The sequence below is a fragment of the Lithobates pipiens genome, unplaced genomic scaffold (genome assembly GCF_037356315.1).
Source record: "Lithobates pipiens isolate NorthernLeopardFrog02 unplaced genomic scaffold, aLitPip1_a1.2 Scaffold_16, whole genome shotgun sequence".
NCBI lineage: Eukaryota > Metazoa > Chordata > Amphibia > Anura > Ranidae > Lithobates > Lithobates pipiens.
In genome coordinates, this window is record NW_027507748.1 from 213,372,430 (window position 1) to 213,399,738 (window position 27,309).

Below are 27,309 nucleotides of genomic sequence, written 5' to 3' on the forward strand. Positions count from 1 at the left end.
CTCTCCTCGCTGCCGGCGCTGTGATTGGCCAAGCATGCGGGGTCACAGTGCATGCTTGGCCAATCATGAACCAGCAATGCACTGCGCCATCGCAGTGCATTTTGGGCCGTGAGCGCCACACGAATTTGGTGCGAACGGCCCTTAACGTTCGGAATTCGCCAAACGGGCGAACAGCCGATGTTCGAGTCGAACGTATGTTCGACTCGAACACGAAGCTCATCCCTAATCTTGACACACACATAAGGTCCTTTTCACATTGCCCTGCTGCGGTTTAACCGCAACGCAGGTGCAGCGCAGTACACCTACAGTTTTTGTACAGGTTATCTGTGGTTTCTCATAGACTTCTATTAACCTGCATTTTTGGTGCATATTCTGAAAGCACACAAGTCCTGCATGCTACATTTTTAATAGAAGTCTATTAAATAGAACATAATACAGTAGAAGGCTATGGAAAACCATGAGAACACTGCACTGTACTGATAGTGATATGTCCTCTTTAATCAGATATGGTCTATTTGCCATTCAACCTTTGAATCTACAAATATAGGGCTTTATATTACTACTTGTAATTCAAAGAATCTCAACTATAGGTAAGGGAAGATCAATTTTTATTTACTCATGCATTTGTCAGACATAAATATTATATATGTACACAAATATTATTGTAGAAATTCTGTCAAAATGTGTAACTGCTAATAAATTATTTCCACCCTGCGTTTTATTGTCACTGTGATGCGATGATAACATTAATCTTAAGGCTTCATGCACAATTTAACTTGACAGATAGTAACCCACATTTAAAACGTCAGTTTTTCCACGTTTACATGCCACGTTTAGCAGCGTTTTTCTGCGTTTAGAAGCCTTTCTAAATGGGCAAAAATGAAAAACGCGGCTAAACACGGGTTACCACGTTTAGCCGCGTTTAGTCGAGTTTGGCGTCTGAACTCATTTTTTTGCTTTAGAAGAAACGCTGTTAAGCGCAACTGCCTAAAAACGCTAATAAGCGAGACTGTGTTCATGGTCACATAGGATAACATTGAATGAGTTCAGGGGCAGTTGAAAACCGCGACCAACTGCCTCTGAATGTGTGCTTAGCAGCGTCCCGTGTACATGAGGCCTAAAGAGGTGTTAAACCCAAACCAAACATTTTACATATTGCAACTTACCAATCAGTAGATGAGGTGGCTGCAATAGTTTTTTCCCCCCCTCTGTTTCACCTGGTGATCTGGCCAGTTACATACTTCATGTTTTGGGGGGCCCCACTCTGTATGACAGAGCATCAGAAACATCTCTCATTGGTTGAACTAGATGGACCTGTGTCTTTTTTCAACCAGACTATGTAACCATTGGATAGACAGCATTGGTAATCTGGGGGAAGGGAGTGTTAGATTTACTATTAGATTTAAATACACTAACAAATTAAAGCCGCGCTGTATTTTGCACTTTTTAAGCAGTTACAGCAAACAGTTTTTTTTTTTCCTCTTGGGATAAAGGTTTTACATAAATATATAAAAGTTAATCATTGTAAGCACCCTGGTCCATGGTAAATGGTTTGTCTCATCTCTTTAACTGCTACATCTGCAGGACAGTTTGTTCTTTTGAAAAACAACAGCCTTACTGGCTGGATCACCAAGTGCAAATAAAGGAAAGAAAGCCTAAAAAAGAAAACGAATGTAGCCATCACATCTAAGAATTGCTAAGCTGCAATATATTAAATATTAGCTTTTTGGTTTATTACTGCTTTAATACAGCAGGATAAACTGTGGCTAGGACGCCAGTAAATGGATAACACCATCAAGGGTGCTAATGGGCTTAGAGATGCACAAAGTTATGTAAGGGGCAATCAATGTGAAAGACACACAATATGGGAAAACATACACAGCTTTATAATGTGCTCACAGCACTGAAAGACAAAAACAACTATATAGTACAAACATTTCCATATGATGTATGCAGTAAAATATATATTTTGAAAAAGTTTACAAGGTTATTATCCTGACTTTAACAGTTTTAGCTATTAGATACAAGTATGTTTGCTTGATATGAATGGAAGACAGAAAATCGGAATAAAAATACAAAACGACATGACTATTTAAGAAAAAAAAAAAAAGAGAGGCGACATTACAGCTATTTGTACAGAATATAAAACAGATAATATTTAAAATAGACGTGGAACATGCTTGGAATGTGTTTAAGAACCGTCTGGAAAAAGACCCTTATTATTTTTTGTTACAAACTGTGCCCTATCTGGGCACTATATAAATAAATGGTAGTGGAAATATTCAAGCAATATCAATGTTTACTACTCTCGAAGTCCCATGCCAAAAGGTAGATTATTACTGTGACGATGACGGAGGTTGCTGATTATCATCACGATAAAATCTCCCTCTGGAAATTCCACCTGAAATCATAAGACCCAACAAAACATGCTGCATCAAGAAAATTAGTATTATAATTTAAAATATTATCTCTCCCTGAAATCCTCTGAATTCTTTCTATGCGCTAAATCAGGCTTTTTCAACCTTTTAACCCTAGAGGAACCCCAAAAATTATTTTCATGTCTCGAGGAACCCTTACTAAAACCCAATCATCAGAGCTCAATAGGAACAATGCTCCTTATAGCGGTCCCCCTTAAAGTGGTGTTCAGATTGCCACCCTTAAACACAGCTAAAAAGATATTTGGTGCCATGCTGCTGGCTTTTCTAAGTGGTGCTGAACCTTGAACTCTGTAGGCACCATAAAATAGGTGGTTCATCAGCCACAGCTCAAGGAACCCTTAGCAACCTATGGAGGTAACCCTGGTTGAGAATGGCTGCTCTAAATGATTGTACTATTCTAAATCCCTCTTGTACATACTGATGTTGATTACACAAAAAGTAATAGGCTGTTGCCTATAGTCATCCATCCATGTTCTACCTTGTAAAGCTGGAAGATGGAACCTGATTGGCTGGTATGGGCAATACCCTCCACTTTTCTTGGGTGCAGTTGTTACATAAGTTGTCTTAGGAACAGAGTTGATTTACTTAAGGCAGATAGACTGTTTAATTTGCAAATGCAGTTGCACTGTGCAAGGCCATTTTCCCCGAGATTAGTAAATGAGCAGAAGCTTCGCTGACTTCCATCATCCATTCATGTGCAAGCAAAAATTTAGTTTTTTTGTAAATATTTCTTGCATGTGATTGCATATTCCTTCACTTCATTTACTAACCTCAGGAGCAAGCTCCCTTGCAGACTTGGAAAGTGAACAGTCTATTTGCCTTGTGTAAATCAGTCCCAATATATTTCCTTTGACAACGCCCTTTTTGTTTCTTGCTGTGCTGTCACATCTGTAAAATTCATTCCAGGTACCTGGGTGTCCATCCACCCACAGAAGTAGAGGCTTACCTTGTGCTGAACTTTCCATGTTTTGGGAGCATCTCACCCTCCTATAGGACTTTACTCCATCCGTGCTGCAATATGAAGACACCGGTATTGTTTAAAGCTAAAGTTTAATCTACTTTTACAACCCCAATTCCAAAAATGTTGGGATGATGCATAAAATCTAAATATACAAACAGTATGCAATGATTTACAAATCTCATGAACCCATATTTTATTCACAATAGAAAATAGAAAACATATCAAATGTTTGAAGGTCATTTTGAAATTGATGCCAACAACATGTCTCAAACGTTAGGACAGGGCAACAAAATGCTGCCAAACTAAGTAGTACCAACAAGGAAGAGCTGGAAGAACATTTAGTAATTAATTAGGTTAACTGATAACAGGTCAGTAATATGAATGGGTAAAAAAGGGCACCTTAGGGCTCTTTTACACGAACGATCTGTTGAGGTCCGCCTGTCAGTTTTTTAGGCGGACCTGAACGGATGCTCCATAGACCTCTATGGCGCATCGGATGTCAGCAGTGACATGTCTGCTGGCATTTGACCCGCTCCGATCCGAAAAATTGTGATGGAGGAAAAACCTACTTTCTATCGGCCTACGGATCGGATCTCCCATAGAGGAGACCGGCGCTCTGACAGGTCCGTCCCTGCACAGTGTGCAGAGACGGACCTGTTATCTTCCTGCTCAGCAGGGATCGACGGAGCGATACCCGCTGAACAAGCGGATGTCCATGCGGTGGATCAGCACAGATCCTCCCCATGTGAAATAGCCCTTAGAGAGTCAAAGGGGTTGATTTACTAAAGCTGGGGCATAAGAAATCTGGTGCAGCTGTGCATGGTAGCCAATCAGCTTCTAACTTCAGCTGGTTCAATTAAGCTTTATCAAAAAAAACTGGAAGCTGAAAGATATACCCAGGTTTTAAAGCAGCATATGCTCACATCCAGATGACGTCTTTTTCAAGGAAAGCCTTGCATATTTCAGTAGGACAATTTTAAACTACATACTGTGTCTATGACAACAGCATGGCTTGGTGGTAGAAAAGTCTGGGTGTTTAACTGGCCTGCCTGCTGTCAAGACCTTTCACCAACTGAAAATATTTGGTGCATATGATGTACTGAAAAATACAACAAAGAAACCCCAGGACTGTTGAGCAGTTACAATCCTATGTCAGTCAAGCATAGGACAACATTTCTCTCCCAAAACTCCAGCAACTGGAGTGTTGTTAAAAGTAGAGGGGGAGCTACAATCTGGTAAACATGGCTTTGTCCCAACTTTTTTGAGATGTGTTACTGCCATCAACTTCAAAGTTAGGTTTTTCTTAAATGGTACATTTTCTCAAATATGTTTTCTATTGTGAATAAAACATGGATTTATGAGATTTGCAAATCATTGCATTCTTTTTTATGTAGATTTTACACCGCATCCCAACTTTCACACAGCATTCCTCCACCACCACAACCCTCCTTACTAACATGATAGATACTTTTTTAAAACCTTTATGTTTTCATTGCATACTTCATTTTTGACCCAGTGGTATCATCATGTGTACTCTGTGCTTCTCTTTGCATTGCAGGTAGATCATGATATACACAACTTTCTGGAAATATAACAGCACCTTATCTTAGGAAATGAGTTGTGTCTGACTTGCTGCCACTTCTAATGCACACCGTGAGAAGCTCATATGGTAAACAATGTCAGTACAGGAAAGGAGCCTGTAGAACCGTGAAAGACTTAGGTAAGGTAAGGCTAAGTCAGTTTCGAGTAGATGCCAATGAGTCCAACCTGCCACTGGCAGTTCCCAGCTCCATCCATCTGCCATGCCATCATGAGAAGATCTGAGGCTGGGTTCACAACAGTGCAAATTGAATGCAGGTTTCCCCACATCCAATTTGCATGTCAGGAGATTGTGACCAGCTCTCTATGGAGCCGGTTCACACATCTCTGGAGCGGCTCCGGTGCGAACTGCACAGTAGTCCTGTACATTTTCTGGTCCGTCTCAAGTCCGAATTTGGCCAAAAGTTCAGGCTGAAATAGGTCCTGAAACGATGAAAGGAGGTGCACCGGACCCCTGCTGTGAGCCGCTCCATTCCGTAGTGTGAACCCAGCTTTACTTTTGCTACAATCTTCTGTTTATTTTAAGCCATAAAGAAAGCATCAAGGGAGTGAGAATTATAGCTAAATTCAGTCATTCTACTCGGGAAGTCTAACCACTGGAACCATACAGATACAGAAGATGCTAGAAGTGAGTCAAATCAGGAATATAGGAATATTCATACAAAAATGAAACATCAGTTTTGGCTGGATTTCGATTTTAAAGTTGACCTGATGTCAGTAAACACATAAAAGACATATAAAAAGAGTAAGCCTTATGAATTGCATTCTCACCTAAACTGTCCATGACTATGACTATTTTCAGCATTATAGCGAGTAGGTTCAGATGATCTTCGCTGTAATCCTGCATCGGAAACTCCCTCCCAGTCCTCTCTGGTTGGGGAGTAAGAGGAAGTACTTAGTGGTCTCTCCAAACTGCCAGTTACAGGGCAAGTCAATTCATGACCTTCTAGACAGGATGAGAAATAAGCTTGTCAGTTGTGTCATCAATTGGGAGTGCAACTTGTACTTATTTGACATCACATTAACCAATTCTGCCACCATAGGCAAATAGGCCTTTTATGCTAAAATCCGTTCATGTTTACTTTGCAGTAAAATCGAGCATGGTGGGTCCTCCTGGGAATAATTGGTGAATCATTGATAAAATAAACAATTTGCCATATGAAAAGGGTGAATATTTTAAAACAACCGGTGCTAAAAAATGTAACTTTGGCTATATTGGAAATAATGCAAATATTACTGGGCCCCAGAAATCACATGCAAGAGTGAGATGTTGGGGTACAACAATGAGCTTGATTAACAGGGGGAACACACCGTGTATGGACGAGTTAGGCTGGGTTCACACTAGTGTGAATTGGATGCAGGTTTCCCGTATCCAATTTGCATGATAAGAGAGTGTGACTGGCTCTCAATGGAGCCGGTTCACACATCTCTGTGGTGGCTGCGGAGCAGATTGTGCAAGGGTCCTGTGCATCTTTGGCTCAGTTTCAGGTCCCAATTCAGGCAAAAATGTGGGCCTAAGGTGGCGGGCAGGTGCGTTACATCAGAGGGTGGCGGGGTCACCCATACATCACTGGGGAACCCCACGGGTTCCCTCATCAGCGTCAGAGGGGCGGGGTCAGGTGACGGGTGGCCCCGTCCTCCTAATATAAGAAACGTCAGCGCTGGGATCCCCGCAGTGTCTCCGCAGTGGAGACAGAAGACGGATGTATGGACAGCGCTGGACTGAAAATCACCCGTCGCTGGATCAGATCAGCCATCGCTGGACCCCGGAGAGATTATCATCCGTTGCTGGATAGCAAGAGTGGATTACCACCGCTGGAATCTTTTTTTTTTTTTTTTTAATATAGGGATTTTTCAAAAGTGTGTTTGTCTTATTTAACCATTTTTACACTTTCTTTGTGAAATGGTAGGGGTACTTTTGTACCCCCTTACCATTTCAAACAGGGGGGGGGGGGGCGGGATCTGGGGGTCCCCTTGTTAAAGGGGGCTTCCAGATTCTGATAAGCCCCCTGCCCGCAGACCCCCACAACCACCGGCCAGGGTTGTGGGGATGAGGCCCTTCTCCACATCAACATGGGGACATGGTGCTTTGAGGGGTCACAGACCCCCAAAGCATCCTCCCAATTTTAAGGGCATGTGGCCTGGTACGGTTCAGGAGGGGGGGCTCTCTCGCCCCCCCTCTTTTCCTGCTGCGTTGCGTGCTCGGATAAAGGGTCTGGTATGGATTTTCAGGGTGACCCCCACGTCAATTGTTTTTTTATTTGATGCGGGGTTCCCCTTAATATCCATGCCAGACCTGAAGGGTCTGGTATGGATATTTAGGGGGACCCCCACGTCAATTTTTTTTTTAATTTGACACGGGGTTCCCTTTAATATCCATACCAGACCTGAAGGGCCTGGTAATTGAATTTAGGGGAACCCCCACGCTTTTTTTTTTTTTTTATCAATGAATGAATTGTTGGCTAATACAGAGAACACTCATTGAGTGTTCTCTGTATTACGGGAGCCGACAATGGAAAGTGATTTTAAAAGACTTTTTTTCCTTGCGAAATGACACTTTGTGCAGGGACAGTTCTAAGCACGGGAAACATGCGCCCCTTCACAGGCATATTATAGACACCCCCCCAGGTACGAAATTTAAAGGAATATTACACTTTTATTGTTTCACTTTAATCATTATTAAAATCACAGCTCCTGAAAAAACTGACGTTTTTAAAACTTTTTTTTGCATTGATCCATGTCCCCTGGGGCAGGACCCAGGTCCCCAAACACTTTTTAGGACAGTAACTTGCATATTAGCCTTTAAAATTAGCACTTTAGATTTCTCCCATAGACTTGTATAGGGTGTTCCAGCTTTTCGAATTTGCCGAGAACAGCCCAAATTGTTCACTGTTCGCTGAACAGGCGAACAGGCAATGTTCGAGTCAAACATGAGTTTGACTCGAACTCCAAGCTCATCCCTAATCCTGACTAACAAAAGTGAAATTCATGCTTGTACTGAAAGACATCAAAACAAGACACATGGAAGAACCACTGCTTTTAGTTAAAAGGACAAAATTCACCCTTGCTAACATGTTTCCTCTCCTGCTCGGCGATCCAAACCCTCTATGTGACAGCAGTTACTTCTTGAAACGAGCCATTTGCTACGAAACAGGTTTGATTCCAACTGATTTCTTGTGCTGCAGACCTATCAGTCACCCCCCTCCTTCTTTAAACTGGCAAACTGGTCAGCTGACCCTTCTTTCTGGGCATAGAGTCTGCCTATCTAAGCTCATAAACTGGGGAATTCAGCACCTATATCACTATTCTGCAGTATAAATATGGCTATTAAAGTGGTTGTAAACCCTTACAAACCACTTTGACCTACAGGTAAGCCTAGATTAAGGCTTACCTGTAGGTCCAAGAAATATCTCCTAAACCTATACGGTTTAGGAGATATTTGCCCGAAGACAGGCACCGCTGTCTACGGTGCATGCGCCGTAGACAGCGGCGCGCAGGCGCACTGAGCGTGGCTTTGTCAATGACGAAGATGCCGCGCGATGCCGCGAGTGTCGGCTCCTGTGCGCATGCGCGGGAGGGACGTCATCGCTGCTCCGGCGAATCACAGCGCCGGAGAAGTGAGACCCACGGAGACCCACCAAGAAGATGGACGCTCGGAACTACAGGGGACAGCGGTGACTTTGCTGGCTCCTGTGTCAGGTAAGTGACACATAATGGACTACTATGCGATGCATAGTAGTCCATTATGCTTTGCCTTTGCAGGGAATGAAAGAGGAAATAAACCCATCAGGGTTTACTTCCTCTTTAAATCCCTCCTATACAGTGCGGTGATTCAAACAGGAAAAATCACCATGAAAGAACAATTTGCGGTATTAAGAACTATTTTATAGCTGTTTTTAAAATCCTCAGAAATCTAGGAGACCACAGTTTATTCTGGTGTTGCCCAGAATTTAGATTGAAGCAAAGTGTTTGTCAGGTTTAAATAAACCACTGAAATCAGAAATTAACTTTAATTAGTGAGCATATTATGTGCTGTTAAAACGTGAAAAATAAGATAGGTAAGACATGCTTACTGCGGCTGTGGGTTTTGGCAGGTAAAGGTGGTGGATTCTCCACACTTTGAGATCTTTGAGTTGGTGGAACTCTTGCAGGCATAACAAAAGTCTCATAAGTCTTGTTACTGATGTCCAGTCCCAGCGTGCCCTGCCTGGAATAATGCCTGATTGAAGATGACAACACAGGATTCTGGGACAGTGATAATGGGCTCAGCTGAAAATGGGAAAAAAAGAAATGACAGAATGTAAAAAGCCGACTTTTATGGTGTAAACGTAACATTAAAACTGATCACATGAGCAAATTTCTGCTACAATTTAATTTTATTGAGAAATTTAAGAACATGCAGAACAAGAGACCACCCACACAATGGGTTGCTATTGGTTGTACATAGTCTGCCAATGAAGGTGGGTTCATGTACAGTTTAACAGTAAACAACATTTTGGGGATTAGATTACATGACCTTGCGATGCAAACCGTGGGCCTAAAATACTGACTGAGACAAGAGATAGCCAAGATTCCCATACTTTTAAGAATTCGGAATGGGAATCATGTAAAATGCTGGACATCTTTTCCTTAATCATCATAGCAGCCAGGCAGTCCTGCACTGCTGCTAATGAAACAGTGGGTTTCTTCCAAGCCTTGGCTAAAATACGTTTCCAGCTTCTGTTGATATGAGAACAGGTCCTGGATAGGACATTGTAATAAATCAAATTTTGCATCTTTACGGATGGGTACATGAAATAGAGTGCGCAAAAGTCTAAAGACCTGAGACCAGAATCCAGTTAGATGTGGGTATGTTCACTAGATGCAAATGACATTAGCCACAGCCCCTAAAACATCTGTCGCTGTGAAAAAGATTTGTGTATGCTATATGGGCCAGATCCCAATACTATATATATATATATATATATATATATATATATATATATATATATACAGGGCCAGATTAAGAACATCATGGGCCTGGTGCTGAGGATTTTGGTGGGGCCTTTTATAAACAATAAATAAATAAAAATGCAAACTATTTTTTGTGATAACAAATTAAATTAAAGAGAGAGAGGGAGGATGAGAGAGAGAGAGAGAGAGAGAGAGAAAGGGGGTGAAAGAGGTGTGAGGGGTAAGGGAGGGAGGATGTGAGAGAAAGGGGGGGTGAGAGAGAGAGGATGCACATGAGCATGTGTGGGAATGACATCAACGCAGCCTGGCCAAGGCAAGTGACGGAAGGCACAGAACCCAGAAGGAAGACCGGGTGAAGATGGAAGTGCGCGGGGCCCCGCCGGTTGATCACAGCACAGCACTGGAGGGCTCAGTCTGACAATTTAAGTGTACCCTAATGTGCTAATATGCTGTGCATACTTGTACATTATGGCATAACCTACCCCAGGGCCTCTAAAAAGTAGTAATGTTAGAAAAGTTTACTACCGCTTTAATATCACGAGCTTCTCATGGGGCCCCCTACTGACCCTGTGGCCCTTGGGCAGTGCCTAAGTGCATAGTTGTCAACATTTCAAAAATATTTTCAGGGACGCTTTTCTTTACAAGTGCTATATTTATAATAGCTGACATCCCCCATGTTCCTCTATACATCACAATAGTAATTACAAAATGAAATAAGTACTAATAATGGGGCAGAACAAATATGAGGACTGTGAGGTTTCCTTTAGTTGAACTGACAAAGGTGCCCATTCTAGAGCTGGTAACATTGAGGATATTCAGTATAATTTTAAAGAACAGTTTTTGTGGGTAAGAGGCATAGGGGAGGAGTATGGATGGTATACAAGTGGGAAGTATGTGCAGGTGAGGGAGAGGAATGTGGAGGGTCTAACAGTGGGCACTATGTACATGAGAGGAGTGCAGAGGGTATGGCAGAAGGCACTTTGTACAGGAGAGGAGTGTGAAGGGTATGACAGTGGGCAGTATGCACAGCAGAGGAGTGTAGAGGGTATGACATTGGGCACTATGTATAAGAGAAGAGTGTGGAGGGTATGACAGTGAACTATATGTACAGGAGTGTGGAGGGCATGACAGTGGGCACTATGTACAGGAGAGAAGTGTGGAGAGTAGGACAGTAAGCAGTAATTACAGGAGAAGAGTGTGGAGGGAGGGTATGACGTGGGCACTATGTATAGGAGAGGAGTATGGAGGGTATGACAGTGAGTAGTATGTACAGGAGAGGAGTGTGGAGAGTATGACAGTGGGCGCTATGTATAGGAGAGAAGTGTTGGAGGTATGACAGTGGGCACTATGTATAGGAGAGAAGTATGGAGGGTATGACAGTGAATAGTATGTACAGGAGAGGAGTGCGGAGGGTATGACAGTGGGTAGTATGTACAGGAGAGGAGTGCGGAGGGTATGACAGTGGGTGCTATGCATAGGAGAGAAGTGTTGGAGGTATGACAGTGGGCACTATGTATAGGAGAGGAGTATGGAGGGTATGACAGTGAGTAGTATGTATAGGAGAGGAGTATGGAGGGTATGACAGTGGGCAATATGTACAGGAGAGAAGTGTATGACAGTGGGCACTATTTACAAGAGAGGAGGAGTGTGTAGGATATGACAGCGGGCGTTATGTATAGGAGAGGAGTGTGTAGGATATGACAGTGAGCAGTATGTACAGGAGAGAAGTGTGGAGAGTATGACAGCGGGCACTATGTATAGGAGAGAAGTGTAGAGAGTATGACAGCAGGCACTATGTATAGGAGAGAAGTGTGGAGAGTATGACAGTGGGCACTATGTATAGGAGAGGAGGATGAAGTAATCTGGGAAGGAAAAATGTAAAGGTTTGTGGAAGGATGTTTAGGGACTGCATAGTGGTTAAGTGGGCCAGACATGGATTGAAATTACACCAATTAAGCAGAGACCAGCCATAGTCGATCTATGTATGGGCTAGCTGGTTTTACACAAGTCAACCTATTAACCGACTTGAGTACAACCAGCCTGTCAGGTTTTCCCCAAAACAATCAGTGCTGCCAGCTATAGTTGGCAACATTAATCATTGTATTGACTGGCAGAACACAATAACACTGCGGGAGTGATTGCCCTATTCACAGGTCAGCGGGTGAGAGGGTGTGTGGGGACAGGCTGGGGAGAGATACTAGTCAGTCCCTGGGTAGGCACTGGTTAGTATCAGAGTCAGATACACACAGGTTCCATATGCTATGATTGTTAGAGCGAGAACAATAATTCTAGCACTAGACCTCCTCTGTAACTCTAAACATGTAACCTGTAAAAAATGTAAAGCAAAATCGTGCTAACTTTAGTGGTTTTTTTTATGAATGAAACTGTTTCTTTCCAAATAAAAATTAGAAAAATTGCTGCGCAAATATCGTATAACATAAAAAGTTGCAAAGACCACCATTTTATTCCATAGGGTGTTTGCTAAAACAATATATAATGTTTGAGGGTTCTGAGTAATTTTCTAGCATAAAAAAAAAGATGATTTTTACATGTAGGAGAGAAGTCTCAGAATGGGCCTGGGTGGCAAGGGGTTAATTATCATAAGTTATCTACAAATAATTATTATAAGCACTGTGAGTTCATCCTCTCCGTTTGCTGCAGAGTGTTCCAGCTTGTATTTATACTGCCGCTCTGTATGCAGCTTCTGACAGGCTGCGCAAGGAGCCCTGTATCTCAGGAACCATAGATGATAGCAGCCCCATATTTGAACCAGTGCTGGAGTGGGTCTTTAGCTACCTACCCCCCAAAGGTGGAGTCTCTGTGACTCCTGATCGCCGAGCTACAATTCTCGAAGTCGATCTTTTTTTTTTTTTTTGGCAAATGGGCCTATCTTGAGAAAGGGGCCTGGAGCTGCAGCTCCAATAGCCCCTATGTTAATCGGCCCTGTATATATATATATATATATATATATATATATATATATATATATTGTGGTAGTGAGGTACCCCACCAGTGTTTGGATAGAGGATTCTCAACCAGGCAGGTTGAGGGGCTCCAGTTCATATGCTTATTTGGGAGGAAACTGGCTTTTCAGTTTCCTCATTGTTTACTAAGATCCGTTTTGGGATCTGGAGCCTGGGGATTTCGTAGCGATCCGGGTGGAATGAAATCCCCAGTCCTGGGTCCAGGTTTTGAGATCCACCAGCATACTGATTGTTCAGGTGTGTGCTGGGTTATTTGTAGACACCTGACCATGGTTCTGGGCTCCACCTGCCCGAGGAGTCCAGGCAAGCAAGGGAGAAGTGTGCATGTCTGCACAGGTTGGTCTGTCAGAGCAGACAGAGGGTCCAAGCTTGTGGGCTGAAAAAGGAAGCTGGAAAAGAGTGCTGTGGTACTGGGTGTACAGGAAGTTATAGACCCGAGAGGGCTGAAGCATAAGTCTGAGCAGCAGTGCTGCTAAAGAGAGACAGGTGGCTTGGTATTTTTGGTTTTACTTACATTGTTGCTGTGGAAAGCGGAAACCCCTATGTGGGCAACACTTCTGTTATCGGACATTTTCTTTCTTTAATAAAAGTGGGCCTACAAGCCTTTAAAATGGCATATCTGGCGTGGACTCAGCTCAGTGGTAAGCTCTACCCTTAAGCTAAAACAACCCCCAATGTTAAAATATACATATATATATATATATTCTAACAGTACCTGTTAAGGTTTCTATACACTTAATATTTTGCTCATGTCATAGCTACAGTAGGAAAATAATTGACTCAAATTGCCTTAAAAAGTATGTCTGTGATCAGTCTGCCCAGTTAGAATTACTGTTCTTTTTCTGTTGGTTATTGGAGGTCAGCCAATAGAAAAAACTATGCCAGGACATGGGGAAAAGTTGGATTTAATATGGTAAAGTTAAAAAATACTACAATGGTCAAACTCACATTGGGTGAAGACAGATACAACATAAGGCCTTTCACTGTGGCCACACTCCTATAATCACCTAAAGATCCTGACAGGGGAAGGGGGAGGCGGTGAACGTTCAACCAAGCTCCCCGGAACTTGGCAGCACATCCGAGGCTGTCCACCACCATGCTCGACATGCAGATCCTAATGCATCCTGTTCAGCCAGATGACCCGAGGAAGGAGGCCATGCCTCTGAAACGCATTGTCATGGAAACTGTGTGACATCCTCACTCTCTTTCCGCCATGTATCCTGCTTGTGTGTGTCCCTGTGCGCATGCGTCCGGCTGGAGCAGACTCATGCACATTAGGATCTGCACATTGAGCGTGGTGGTGGATAGCCTTGGATGTGCTGCCAGGATCCGAGCAGCTAGGTTGAAAGTCCACGGCTCCCCCTTCCCCTGTTGGGGTCTTGAGGTGGTTATAGGAGTGCGACCACAGTGGAATCCTTATGCTGTATCTATCTTCACACAATGTGAGTTTGACCATTGTAGTGTTTTTAAACTTTACCATATTAAAGCCAAGTTACACTAGGGCAGCTTTGCGCTCTCTTCTTTTGTGTTTTGTCTAGATGTGTTCCTGCCACACAGAGGATCCATAGAGAGCAGCAGCACCCTTTGACTTGTCTAATTATTACCAATAGCCAGCTGGAGGGCTATACCAAACTGTTTATTAGCGCACCTGCTAGTTTTTTTCTTTTGTGTGTGTATTTTTTGTAAAGATGTTTTATCACACAGAGAGAGAACATGGAATTTTCCATCATTCTAGGGGCTATATTGTAGATGACTTGTATGTAGTTGTTTAAATCATGAATGTGAGGCAATACTTTTTCTGATGTTGTTTGATGAACACTGTTGGTTTAATAATATGGTTTAAATAAAGATTATAACTTGTTATTATTTCCGCAGTTTCCATATTTCTTTGTAATAGACCTGGCATTCACTTTCCACACCTATTTTTACTTATGTGGGTCATATGATATGCATAATGCCATCAACTACTATAACCTTGTAGACCATCTTGTCAGATGCTGGTGTACATCTTTTTTGACTGGTAAATCCAAAATGACCTTGTTACCTGATATTTAGGATGAACATATGCATCTTTAGGTATAACCTGTGCTTAAACAGGATGCAGACAAATTCAAGGTGTCTAATGGAGCCCTGGATTGTACACTTTTCAGCCCATCACATAGGCCTTCATTCATGCTTGTACCACCAGCAGAAGCTGGCACAACCCTCTACTGAACTGCTCTCATCATTAGGTAACAGTACTGAAACCTGAAAACTGGGCTCCCGGTGGCCAGAGTGCAGCCAGTGAATTGTAAGTAAATGTATGCAGATACTGGTGGTATGTAGACTTTTAGAAGGGACCATAAGTTGGTGCAATAAACAAACGTTACAGTTTAAAATATGAGCTGTGTTGCTGAAGGGTTAACAATAAAGGTTTCTGAAATCTGTTAACAAAAAAAAGTCCCATTTACAAATCGTACTTTATTTAGAGTATAGAAGAACTGCTGATTACAGCTCACCTTTTCTGCATCCTCTTCATCACTATTGCTTATTTCCTCTTCTTGATGGAACCAATCAAAATCCAGTTCAGCATTAAAATTCCCTTCTCCAGCTTTTTCCAACTGTGGCCAATTAAAAATGAAATATTATAAAATGCCTTACTGTAAGGTAATATTAAAGAAGAACTCCATCTAGAACGATATTTCAGTTTTGTATTATTGTCAGTGAGCTGAATCACATGCCCATGTCTAAGATCTCTTGGGGATTCCCAGTTCTGCCAATGTGATTACAAAGCCTAATAAGGGTGTCAGGCTTTCCCGATGACACCATAGTATAGTAGTAGAATATACAAATAATTTGGGTAAAGCATCTTTGAGGGTGACACTGAGAGATAAATTGGGACTTACCAGTGAAGTGAGAGAGAGATTAAAGACATTTGCTGCTGATTCAACTCACCAATAGTCACCAACAACTGAAATATCATGATGGTGTTCTTAATCCGCTCCTAAACTACATACCAATTCTTCACATTCAACATGTTTCAGGCTTTGAGCTAGCATCAAAGGGGTTAATCCTGCATGGGTCACTGTTAAAAGAGAGAAGGTATCAGGTTAACCTAGGCTGGTTGTCTTGTAGGCCACTGCAATGTCGATACTCCAATAATGTAAAAGCAAAAAGCCAAACGCAAAACCTCTGAGGGGTTCTCACTCAGCTAATTAGTTTGACAATCCATGATCAAATCAAACAATAGTGAAATCCCTAATGACAAGCACAATCACTGAGATGAGCTTTAAAACCATTTACATTGGATCCCAACAGAACAGACTAATTTCATGGTTTTATCTTGAAAATATGTCACTCTGTCCATTAATGTCAATGAATAAAGAGAATCAGCCTGTATTGTAAACAAGAACAGAGATAGCTGATATGTGGAATGAATGTTAAGCCCACCATACAGTGGATATAGAAAAGAATGACCCCCCACATTTTGGTGCTTTGCAGCCTGAAATGAAGACCGACAGACGCTGGTTTTGTTTTATCCAGCTATATTTACTCAGTGCAACTTGTAACATCCAAGTGAAAGATATAAAACCAACATGTGAGAGAAAAATATAAAAAAAAAAAAAATATATATATTTTGTTGAACCACTTCAATTACAGCCTTTAGTTTGTTGGGATATGTCTCTATTAACTTTGCACACCTAGACTTTGCAATATTTGCCCGCTCTTCTTTGCATAACTGCTCAAGTTCAGTTAAATTTGATGGCAACCATTTGTGGACTGCAGTCTTCAAGTCATTTTACAGATTTTCAAGGGGGTTTAAGTCTGGGCTCTGACTAGGCCATGCAAGGACATTCACCTTTTTATCCTTCAACAACTGCGTGGTCATTTTTGCTGTGTACTTTGGGTCATTGTCATGTTGGAAGGTAACACTTCTTCCCAATGACATCTTTCTGGCAGAGGGCAGCAGAGTTTCCTCAAGAATTTGATGGTATTTTTCCCCATCCATTTGTCCTCCTATCCTGACAAGTGTTCCAGTCCCTGCTGCAGACAAACATCCCCATCACAGGATATTACCACCTCCATAATTTACTGTAGGAATGATGCTATTTGGATGGTGAGCTGTATTGGATTTCCACCAGACATATCGTTTGGTGTTAATTCCCAATAAACCAATTTTATTCTCATCTGATCTTAACACCTTTTTCCATGTGAGAATCTTCAAGGTGCGTTTTGGCAAAGCTCAGTCATGACTGTATGTGGCCTTTCTTGAGGAGTAGCTTTTTTCTTGCAACTCTCCCATACAAGCCACATTTGTGGAGAATTTGTGATAAGATTGTCACATGTACACTCTTTGTCATAAATTTCTGTAACTGCTTCAGAGTTGCTTTCGACCGCTTGGCAGCCTCTCTGACCAGTTTCCTCCTGGCTCTTTCATCCAGTTTGGAGCAACGTCCTAAACCAGGGAGGGTTTATGTTGTACCAAATACCTTCCACTTCTTAATAATAGACTATACTCTGCTTCTAGGCATTTATAAAACCTTTGAATTTTTTTGTATCGATCTCCTGACTTGTGCCTCTCCACAACTTTATCCCAGAGATCTTTTGACAGTGGCTTGCCACTCATATTGTTTGCTTCAGTTGCAACTATAATGCTCCAGGAAAGGTCTTTTCATGCTAAGATAATCAAAATGACCACAACAGATCACAGTTGCAAGTCTAATGGCTGTGTGTGCCATTGAGAAGGCGATTTGCTACACCTGATTAGGTTTACAAGTGTTTTTTTAGGGGGGTGATTCTTTTCTATACCCACTGTACAAGGATCGAAATTCGGATGGTTCAACAGGGACCAGCCAAAATTAGATCCATGTGTGACCACAATGGTTGAACAGACGTCAATCTACCCATCAACTTCTGTTCAACCTCCCTGTCTGATAAAAGCTTCTCCATCAGCACTGTGGGCAATAAGATGCAGCACTGATCTGTGTATTCTCACAGCGGGGAGACTCCCCCAACAGTGCAGTGGGAATGATTCCCCCATCCACCTCGAATGTGTGGATTGGGGAATCGGTTGAGTTTTTTTTTTCGTTCAGACCGCTGGCTTAACAGAAAAAAAAAAATGAATCATGTATAGCCAATTTTAGAAGAATTTGGAGCAATTCATGAAGGCCTGATAGACTGTTTATCATAGAATGTTGGAATTCCATATTTTTAGAAAACTCCAATTTTGCTAGATACAGTATTGACTGTAATATATATTTTTGCTAAAGAAGCCATTTTGTAATTTGATGTTATTACAATTGTTCCATCTGTTTCATCCTGCAGATGATTTAACTTTATAAAATGGATATAAAATTGAACAATGCATCCTTTCCAGCATGTACAATGTTGGTGTACAAAATACCCCAAGAAGTTTCATTCCCTGCTTGTGTGATTGGCTGATGGCTTGTTCCAAACATCCGCACTGAGGCATCTCTGCAATAGGGGTGTCATTCTTTTTTCTTTTATCCAAAACTGTTTTCATTAGTAATGGGCATCAATGCTGACAATGACATTAACCTACAGTATGTTGTACATATTCTGTCAAAGGAATAGACAAGACAGGGTCCATAGCATAAAGAGAAGGAATGTATTACATCCAACGAGGAGTTACATAAGGATTACATAAGGAGTGCTGTTCTTGTTAAAATATTCTTTAAGGCTGGCCATACATGGATCATTTTTTTATCGATTAGGCCAGCGGGCTGACTGAAAAAAACAAACAGATTCCCTAATGCACAAAAGCAAGGTGAATCAAAGACTTCTCCCACCTGTGCTATTGTATTCTGACAATGGGGACTCCTCTGCTGTCAGAATACAGAATAGCGATGCAGCTGATTGGCTGAAGGCACTGATCAAATGAAAATGTTGAAACATTCCCGTGTGAGAGAAGCTGATCATTAAATCTCCTTCTCTCAAGCCACAGATGGATTGAACAGCCATAGATGTCCCTGACAGTCCCTGACAAATTTCGATCCATGGATGGCCAACGTAATGGCAGCCATAGACGGTTTGAATCAGTAGGAAATGGCCGAGATTCGAACTGTGTATGGGCAGGCTTAATGTACCAAGTTGATCGATCGATCAATCAACTTTGGTTCCACCAGCTTGAAGGATTTTACTTGCGATTATCACTAGCGGTTGATATAGCTGCTCGCAATAATCACTGTCTTCTCCTAGAGGAGATGGCTTCCACCGCCGGGAGAAGACAGTGGCCCGGCAGAAAAGATTCCCGCATCAACCGATGATTGCAGGAAATAAATTTGCACCGTGTATGGCCTGCCTTAGGCTCACGCACTTCTACAGGAGTACATTTTCTCATTATAATACAAGGTGGTTATGATAAAGACTGACATACCGATTCAGAAATCTCACATAAAGTAGGACACCTGCAAAACATTTCTTGAAATCCTTGCAGTGCATATAGTTTACTTAGAGGGAAATGTTGTTTTTTCCTCTACAAAATCTACACTGAAGGAATATGGAGATGGCTACTGCTGATCTCTCCATCCTAAATGTATAGATAAACTCCAGGCAAACAACTAACTACACAAATGAAACACATAAAAATAAGTTATTTTACCTGCTAAATGATTTGCATTTCTTTACCCCCATTCCTGAGATTTACACAATTCTGCCACCCAGCACAACCTTGTCTGCCAGAACAGGAGACCCCATTCTTCTCTGCTGCACCTAAGTATCACTAAGTGACGGTTCACACCAGGGCGGTGTCAGACATCACATTTGATTCGCACCACACTGCTGTGCAGATCACATGCAATGTCTGTGCGATGCAAATTCAGCCATACAGATAGTATGGCTGAATTTGCATCGCATTCGGACCAAACTCGCACAGGACCCTTTTTTTTAAAATCTGCACCAGAATCGAATCGCATGGGTGTTTCCACCCATGTGATCCGATTCCTGTCCGAATTCACCATTCGCACTGCGATATGCAAAACCAATCTGGAGGTGTCATTAACTTTCACCCGCAGCGGTTTGTATAGGGCAGTGTGAACCGCCTAAGAGTTCTATGTGATGCGGGATCCGGCACTGGAATCTCGCTGGTTTCCGCATCGCATATGTGTGAACCAGCACTTAAAGGTCTTGTCCCTCCCTCAGCATGTGACTGTGTACATGTGTACAACTAACAGGCTCCTAATGCTGCTTCTCCCTCCTCTAGTCTGAGCTCTGCTGGCGCTGCTACAGGGGACCACAAGAAACAGATATCAAATCAAATGCAGGTACTTGGACTGCAGTAAAATACATTCACTGATGTAATAATGAATCCAGAGCTGAATTTATTTTTCTCTTATATGTGATATATATATATATATATATATATATATATATATATATATATATATATATATATATATATATATTATACATCTATTTATCTATCTATATATTTTATACAGCCTGGAGTTCAGTTTTAAAATTATATATATATATATATATATATACATATACACATACACACACACACACACAGTATATATCCATTTATCTATTGAATTTATTTTTGTCGTTTATATATATATATATATATATATATATATATATAATGTATTTTTGTCTTTTATATATTAAAACTGAACTCCAGGCTGTATAAAATATATAGATAGACAGATAGATAAAAAGATGGATATATATATATATATATTTATCTATCTATATATTTGATACAGCCTGGAGTTCAGTTTTAATACTTTCTGAGACACAGACCTGAAAAAAAATTCAGATTAGAATTGCACTGTAACCTTCTAATCTGTATGATGGTTCCAGGTCCATAGTAGGGCCAAACACAGCTGGCTGATCAGCTTGCAAAGTCCCAACTAGTAGCCCCCCGATTTTTTCCAGTACATGTTTCCTTTAAATATAAATAGATTTTTTTTGTACAGTAATAAAAATACATTTGATTATAGTGAAATCTTGATGTTCTCTATGCACTCGGAAATAGTAAGTAATGTTTCTAGGCATAAGGTGGGAGTGAGAGACATGTGGTTACCAGTATTCACAGATGCCTTTGCTCTCAGGAGAAGTCGTACACAATCTGGTTTGTTATATCTGACCCCATAGTGCAGAGCTGTCTGTCCATCTGCTGTTACTTTTTCCAGAGTTCCCCTGTGAAAGCAGAGTTATCCATCCAGTAAAACAGAGCATCTCAATATGTCCAACAGTATATGTAGTTGTGCTCTAGGCAATTCTCTACTAATCATGCATAGGCAAATGTACGAACCCATTCTGGATCAAGAAATCCACCAGCGGGAGGCAGTTCCTCTCACACAGAGAAACAGCGAGGTGAAGTGGAGACTCGCAGAGATCCTGCAGGGGAAGTAGGCAGAACATGTGTCAGACGGACACAGGTAACATAGAGAGTGCTGTGTGACTTTATAGTACAAGAAGAGGATACCTGATGGAGTGGTTTGCTCAGATCTGTCCCATTCGCCATGCACTGCAGCAGTGCCATCAGGTCATGCCTCTGAATAGCATCTCTGAGCCCATGAAGACCACTGCTTTTATCTCTGTTCACGAACCTGTGCTCCACATACTTGGCCACAATATAATCCTTCCTGGTATTCCTATTGATACACAGAGATCCCTGTATAAATTACAACTTAAAGCTGACAACATGTAAAGGCATTGATCAGTGGGTGTCCAACATGTCAACATTTTACTGACATATAATCACACACATAGGTTGGACTTGATGGACTCGTGTCTTTTTTTACCTCACCTACTATGTCAAAATATCTGCTTCTCCAAATGATCATCCAGCCAACCAAAACAGGAAGCAACTATTTATTTGCAATAAAATAATCATTCAACATGCATGCTTCTTGGCAAACCAATATCCATTTCCTGAACAACAAAATTATTATTTCAGAGGTCTAAACAGGGGGAATCTGCGCCACACGGGGGAATTAGGGTGTGTCGAGGCACCCCTGGCACATCCTGTGTGCACGCCTATGGACAGGACTTTGGAGGCACCAGTGTGACTAAGTGTCCTTTGGTGCCTCCAAAGTCCTGTCCTATTTCTTCTTTTGTGTTCTACACAGGAGCGGACTGACCATTCGGGCACTCGGGCACTGTCCGAGGGCCCCATGCCAGTAAGGGGCCCCATCAGGGTTGCCAGGCTCAATAAAACTAGTGACAGTATGTAAAAATCTGTGTTTTTAAAAAAATCCCAAGATTATAGCTGCCCCGCCTCTCCAGTACCTTTTCAGTGTGTGTATGTGTATTCTGTGTGTGTATATTGTGTGTGTGTGTGTGTGTGTGTGTGTATACTGTGTGTGTGTGTGTGTGTGTGTGTGTGTGTGTGTGTGTGTGTGTGTGTGTATACTGTGTGGCCCCATAATCTATTGCCTGGGGGGCCCCATAATCTCCTATTGCCTGGGGGCCCCATAATCGCTGATTGCCCGGGAGCCCAATAATCTTCTCCTTTTGCCCGGGGGCCCCATGAGTTGTCAGTCCACCCCTGTTTCTACATGTATGATGTTAGTATGATAGAATGCTGGCAGATATTTGCCTACAGTGCAGATGTACTCCACTATAAAACTGCTTGCTTATGACTGATAATCATCCAGTTGATTATTACAAGAGAGACACAAAATATAATTTACATTAGCCTAAAAAATATCCTATACATTAGCCAAAAATCCCATGCGTGTCTCCTGGGCATATGGCATGCTTTAGTTGAAATATTTGCATTAGGAAATAAACAAATCATTACAATACCCTCATTGAAGCTGAAAACAACACTGCAAGTGTTCAAAAACACTCAACAAAAATATGCATGCCTAATACTTTGTAATTGCTCTTGCACATGTCATGCATTCAGATACTCCTACAATATGATTACATTTTTCTGACTGTCTGAGATGGTTTTTGAGGACTTGCTTAAGGATCTGTTTCTTCTTCTATTATTCTTACTTATCTCATGAAAAGTAACAATAAATTATAGTTCTTATCTTTCTTTGTAAATCCGAACTATGTTAAACCCCAAAACAATAAAATATTTAAACAAAAAATGCATAATGCCAAAAAAACGCTGCTAAACACGGCTAAACAATGTAACAAGCTTTTAGCCATGTGTACCCGCTTTTGGCGTTTTTACATTATAGGCAAAGTTTTTACTGTAAAAATGCCATAAAAACACTAACGCCCAAAAAATGTGCATAAACGCTACTCAAAAAAACATGATTAACGCATGTTTTTACAGCTGCTTTTTTCTGGCAGCAGCGTTGGCATTTTTTAAACTTCCCGTGTGCATGAGCCCTAAAGCCAGACTGTCGCTTTGCCTTGAAAAGGCATTTACATGCTTACTTTTCACCCAACTCCAGTCACATCTTTTTTACTACTAAAAAGAGTGGTGAAGAGTTAATATTCTGCTAGGTTTTATTGCTGTCCTCAATTCACTAAACACCCTGTGACATTAGAATACAAATATGCAGTGTCACCAAGCCAGGAAAGCAAAGACAACCTTTACAATCTTGCCAATAGAGAGTTACAAATAGCAATAAAAATACAGAAAGACATTCTATCCCTCCTTCAATTTACTTCAAGGCTAAAAAAAAAGGTTTTGGTGGAAGTAGGCTTTAATATGCTTGTCCTCATTGCCTTTAACAATAAATAAGATCCATCCGTTTTCACAGAAATTCCAGGGACTCCAGGTACTATTACTTTTTTAAATATAATATATTTTCTCTGCTCCGTACATTGTGCATTCATTTACCTATAATCTAATATGTCTGTGAAAATGCTAACAGGAGGGGAGAGCATAGAGATGCCTTGAAGAGTGTGCTGCTGCTCCTTCACTGTCCAATCAGCAGCCTGTGTGTGCAGCCTTGACCAAGCTGTACTGCTCAATTGCCTGACTTGCCTTGATTACAAGGTTTGCTGAAAAGAAATACACATCTTTTGACAGCTAAAACCATTTTTGTATCTAAGCTGAGTTTTTAGGCTTCATGTACACAGGACGTTTTTACAACCTCTGCTGAACGATTTAACTTGACAGATAGTAACTCACATTTAAAAAGTCCGTTTGCAATATTTACATGCCACGTTTAGCAGCATTTTGCAGCGTTTTGCCGCGTTTGGGTTTAGAAGTGTTTCGGGAAAAAAAAGCGACTAAACGCGGGTTACCACGTTTAGCCGCGTTTAGATGCGTATGAGGTCTGAAACCTTGGAAACTTTGGCGTCTGAACTAATTTTTTGTACCTTAAAAAAAAGGCCTATAAGCGCAACTGCCTAAAAACTACAGTAAACGAACCTGTGTACATATACACATAAGATAACATTGAATGAGTTCAGGGACAGTTGAAAAAAAGTGTTCAACTGTCTCCGAACATTTAGAGGCAGCAGTGTACATGGGGCCTAAGCTGTCGCTTGACCTTTAGCTTTACATGTTTGATGTGGTGCATTCAAATCGGAAAAAATAGTGAATGAGATTTTAGATTTTTCCACCATATCACCCCCATCATTGGATAAAGTTTCAACTTATACCCTAAATCAGAGGTCTCCAAGCTTACTAAGTAAAGGGCCAGTTTATTGTCCTTCAGGCTTTAGGGAGGCCAGACTATGGCCAGTGGGAGTAGAAAATGCCCCAGCATTAGTGCCCCATTTTAATGGAAGAAAAAGTGCCCCATTCTTGGTATGAGTGGCACAATAGCATAGCTCCCAACTGTTCCTGATTTTGAGGGACTGTCCCTGATTTGGAGCAATGTCCCTCAGTCCCTTTTTCCCCTCATTTGTCCCTAATTTTGGTCTGATCTATATAGTATATAAAATGCACTTTTTATCTTTCAAAAAGTGTTTCCCAGTGCTCAACCTTTTATCAAATTTCTTGGATATTGCTACATTAGTAAAATTTATAAGCCAATATAAAGGAATAATAGTGGTATAAAAAAGGCCTTGTGGATTTAATTAACCTTTTTTTCAGTTAATTCTCCTTCAAGGAGGTGTGGCAGGGGGTGTGTCCTATACCTACATACATTTGCAAGTAGGTGTCCTTCATTCCCATCTCAAAATGTTGGGAGGTATGCAATAGTGCCCCATTGATGGTGTCAGTTGGAGGAATGGTGCCCCATCATTTGTGTCAGTTGGTGAAATAGTGCCCCAAGGATCATATAAAACCAAGCAAAGGGCCACATCCGGCCCCTGGGCTGCAGTTTGCGTACTGCTCTAAATATACAGTATATGTCCCATTACATTGTTGTCTTGCATGCAGTCGTCATAATTCACAATCTATACCTTGGTCATCCACACAAAGACTTACATATCACTGCTAGATGTGGGCTTTGGATTTGACGTAGGAAGTGCAGCTTCAAAAACCTCATTCAGTTTGGCGTTCCCAATTGAAACTGCAAGCTTTAAAGACAGGAAAATGCCTGGGTATGTGAATTGCATATATAGAATCAGACAGGCTTAAATATGAACAACAAAACACCTACCAGCAATTCAGATGTGCTTAGCAAATCCAGAGTTAAAGACTGGACCCGTGAGTGCCGCACCCCAAGATCACGATGAATCCCAGAACACTCAATGCAGATGAGAACGCCTAGGTTTGTAGACACCCAAGAGGGATCTGCCACAAGAACAAAACAGATACAAAACAAATTAGGCAAATAGGCAAGATGGGTAACAGTTCAAAGTATTAAATGGAAGATGGAATTCGCAAGAAATAACAAGACATAACAAAGACAACATTGAGTGTCGGAGAAAAAAAAAAGTGAAATTCAAGGAAGGCATTTATCAACCATTTGGGGACCTTAGGCGTAGGAGATGTGCCCTTAAAAAAAAGTCAACAATGTTATTTGGTCTGGTCGTATCTCCTATCAGCGGTTACTGGCTATCAAAATAATGTGTTTTACACAGCAGTAGTGACAGTCAAAATGCAGCTGTCTGTGTAAAATGACACTTCCAGTGCAAATGTCAATAAGTAATACAGTCTAACAATGTACTGATACATTATATTCACGCTTTCATTCATATTGCAGATCAAAGGTGCAATCTTTGCTCTTTATACAATATTAGTTAACCTCCCTGGTGGTATAATTATGTCGGTACAATGTTTTGCATGGAAATTTGGCGTTTTATATTGTAGGCCTGTAATTTTCAGTAATAACACACTTAAATCTGTCCAAACAAGAGTCTAGTAGATATCCCGGGGTATGATAAAGTTTGAAACACAAAATCATAAATTATTATATAATAATTATAACAATATAATAATAATAAAATGTATTCAATAATGTAATCAAATCAAAAACACTGAAATTTGCTCAGTTGCTGAATTGCCTGTTGTCACTTTCAGTGTTAGATGATGAATTTCCCCACGATTCACTGTCGCTCAATTCTGCGAGTGATTCTAATTTATTATCGCTGTTTTCTAGCTGGTCTAAAACCACTTTTGACGTAAAGGGGCACTTTTTAGTTGCTATGGACAGTCTCAAATTTCCAGGCAGGAAGAACAGTATATATAATATAAAACTGCATGCAGGGCACTGGACAAAGCATTAGGGACAAAAGGGATATGAAATAATTTGATACAGTAATGTATTCTGTAATATTGCAGTGTACTTTATGTATTGTGTGTTTTTCACTTTTTGAATTTGGCGCCGGGCTCCGTCCCCGTGCGGCACTGTGATAGATTGAGTGGAGACACGGCTCACACATACAGCAGAGGGACATCGCAGGATCTTGGGGATAAGGTAAGCAAGCTGTACATGAATCCTGCTATGCAATCCCAAGTGTGGCTCGGAGTTACCGCTTTTGGTACAGAAAATTCACACCGCCAGGGAGGTTAAATTGTTTGTAAGCCTAAACATTTTTTACCAAAATACATTCCATACATTAAGGTAAAAAATGTTTAGGTGTCAGGATCCCCCCTCGCCTCCCCCCCCCCCCCGCTTTTACTTACCTGAGCCCTCATTTGATCTAGTGCCATGTACATCTACAGCTCCTCTCTCCCCTCACTTCCGGGTCTCTTTGGCTTTGCTGGGGCACTGGGCAGTCCCGGTGCTGTCAATCAAAGCCAGTGATGAGGGAGCGGGGGGCAGGGCCAAGACCTGCTGTTTGTGTCAATGGAAGCAGCAGCGGGGCTCTGGAGCGAGCATGCAAATGTGCCCCCATGGGAAGCTGCTTCACTGGACAGAGGGGAGGAGCACTGGTGGGGGACCCAAAAAGAGGAGGTTTGCTGCTGCTCTGTGAAATTCCATTGCATAGAGCAGGCAAGTATAGACATGTTTGTTATAAAAAATAAAAAAAACCTTTACAATCACTTTAACCACTTGCTGTACACCGTATAGTAAAATGATGGCGGAGTGGTGTGGCTCTTGTTTTGGAACACCGT

The 27,309-nt window shown here is 41.4% G+C and overlaps 1 protein-coding gene across 1 annotated transcript in view; it reads right to left on the bottom strand.

The window, feature by feature from the left end:
* Positions 1–1,864: 1,864 nt before the first annotated feature.
* Positions 1,865–27,309, bottom strand: part of LOC143982350 (arf-GAP with SH3 domain, ANK repeat and PH domain-containing protein 3-like) — a 114,569-nt gene continuing 89,124 nt past the window's right edge. The window contains exons 15-25 of the mRNA XM_077480988.1: positions 25,409–25,542; positions 25,234–25,325; positions 21,370–21,538; positions 21,196–21,281; positions 20,965–21,080; positions 15,932–15,999; positions 15,434–15,535; positions 9,072–9,267; positions 5,770–5,944; positions 3,385–3,449; positions 1,865–2,401 (exon numbers count right to left, since the gene is read on the bottom strand). Of these exons, the coding sequence (XP_077337114.1) occupies positions 2,337–2,401; positions 3,385–3,449; positions 5,770–5,944; positions 9,072–9,267; positions 15,434–15,535; positions 15,932–15,999; positions 20,965–21,080; positions 21,196–21,281; positions 21,370–21,538; positions 25,234–25,325; positions 25,409–25,542 (1,268 nt within the window). The 3' untranslated portion in view covers positions 1,865–2,336. The remainder of the gene's footprint in view (positions 2,402–3,384; positions 3,450–5,769; positions 5,945–9,071; positions 9,268–15,433; positions 15,536–15,931; positions 16,000–20,964; positions 21,081–21,195; positions 21,282–21,369; positions 21,539–25,233; positions 25,326–25,408; positions 25,543–27,309) is intronic.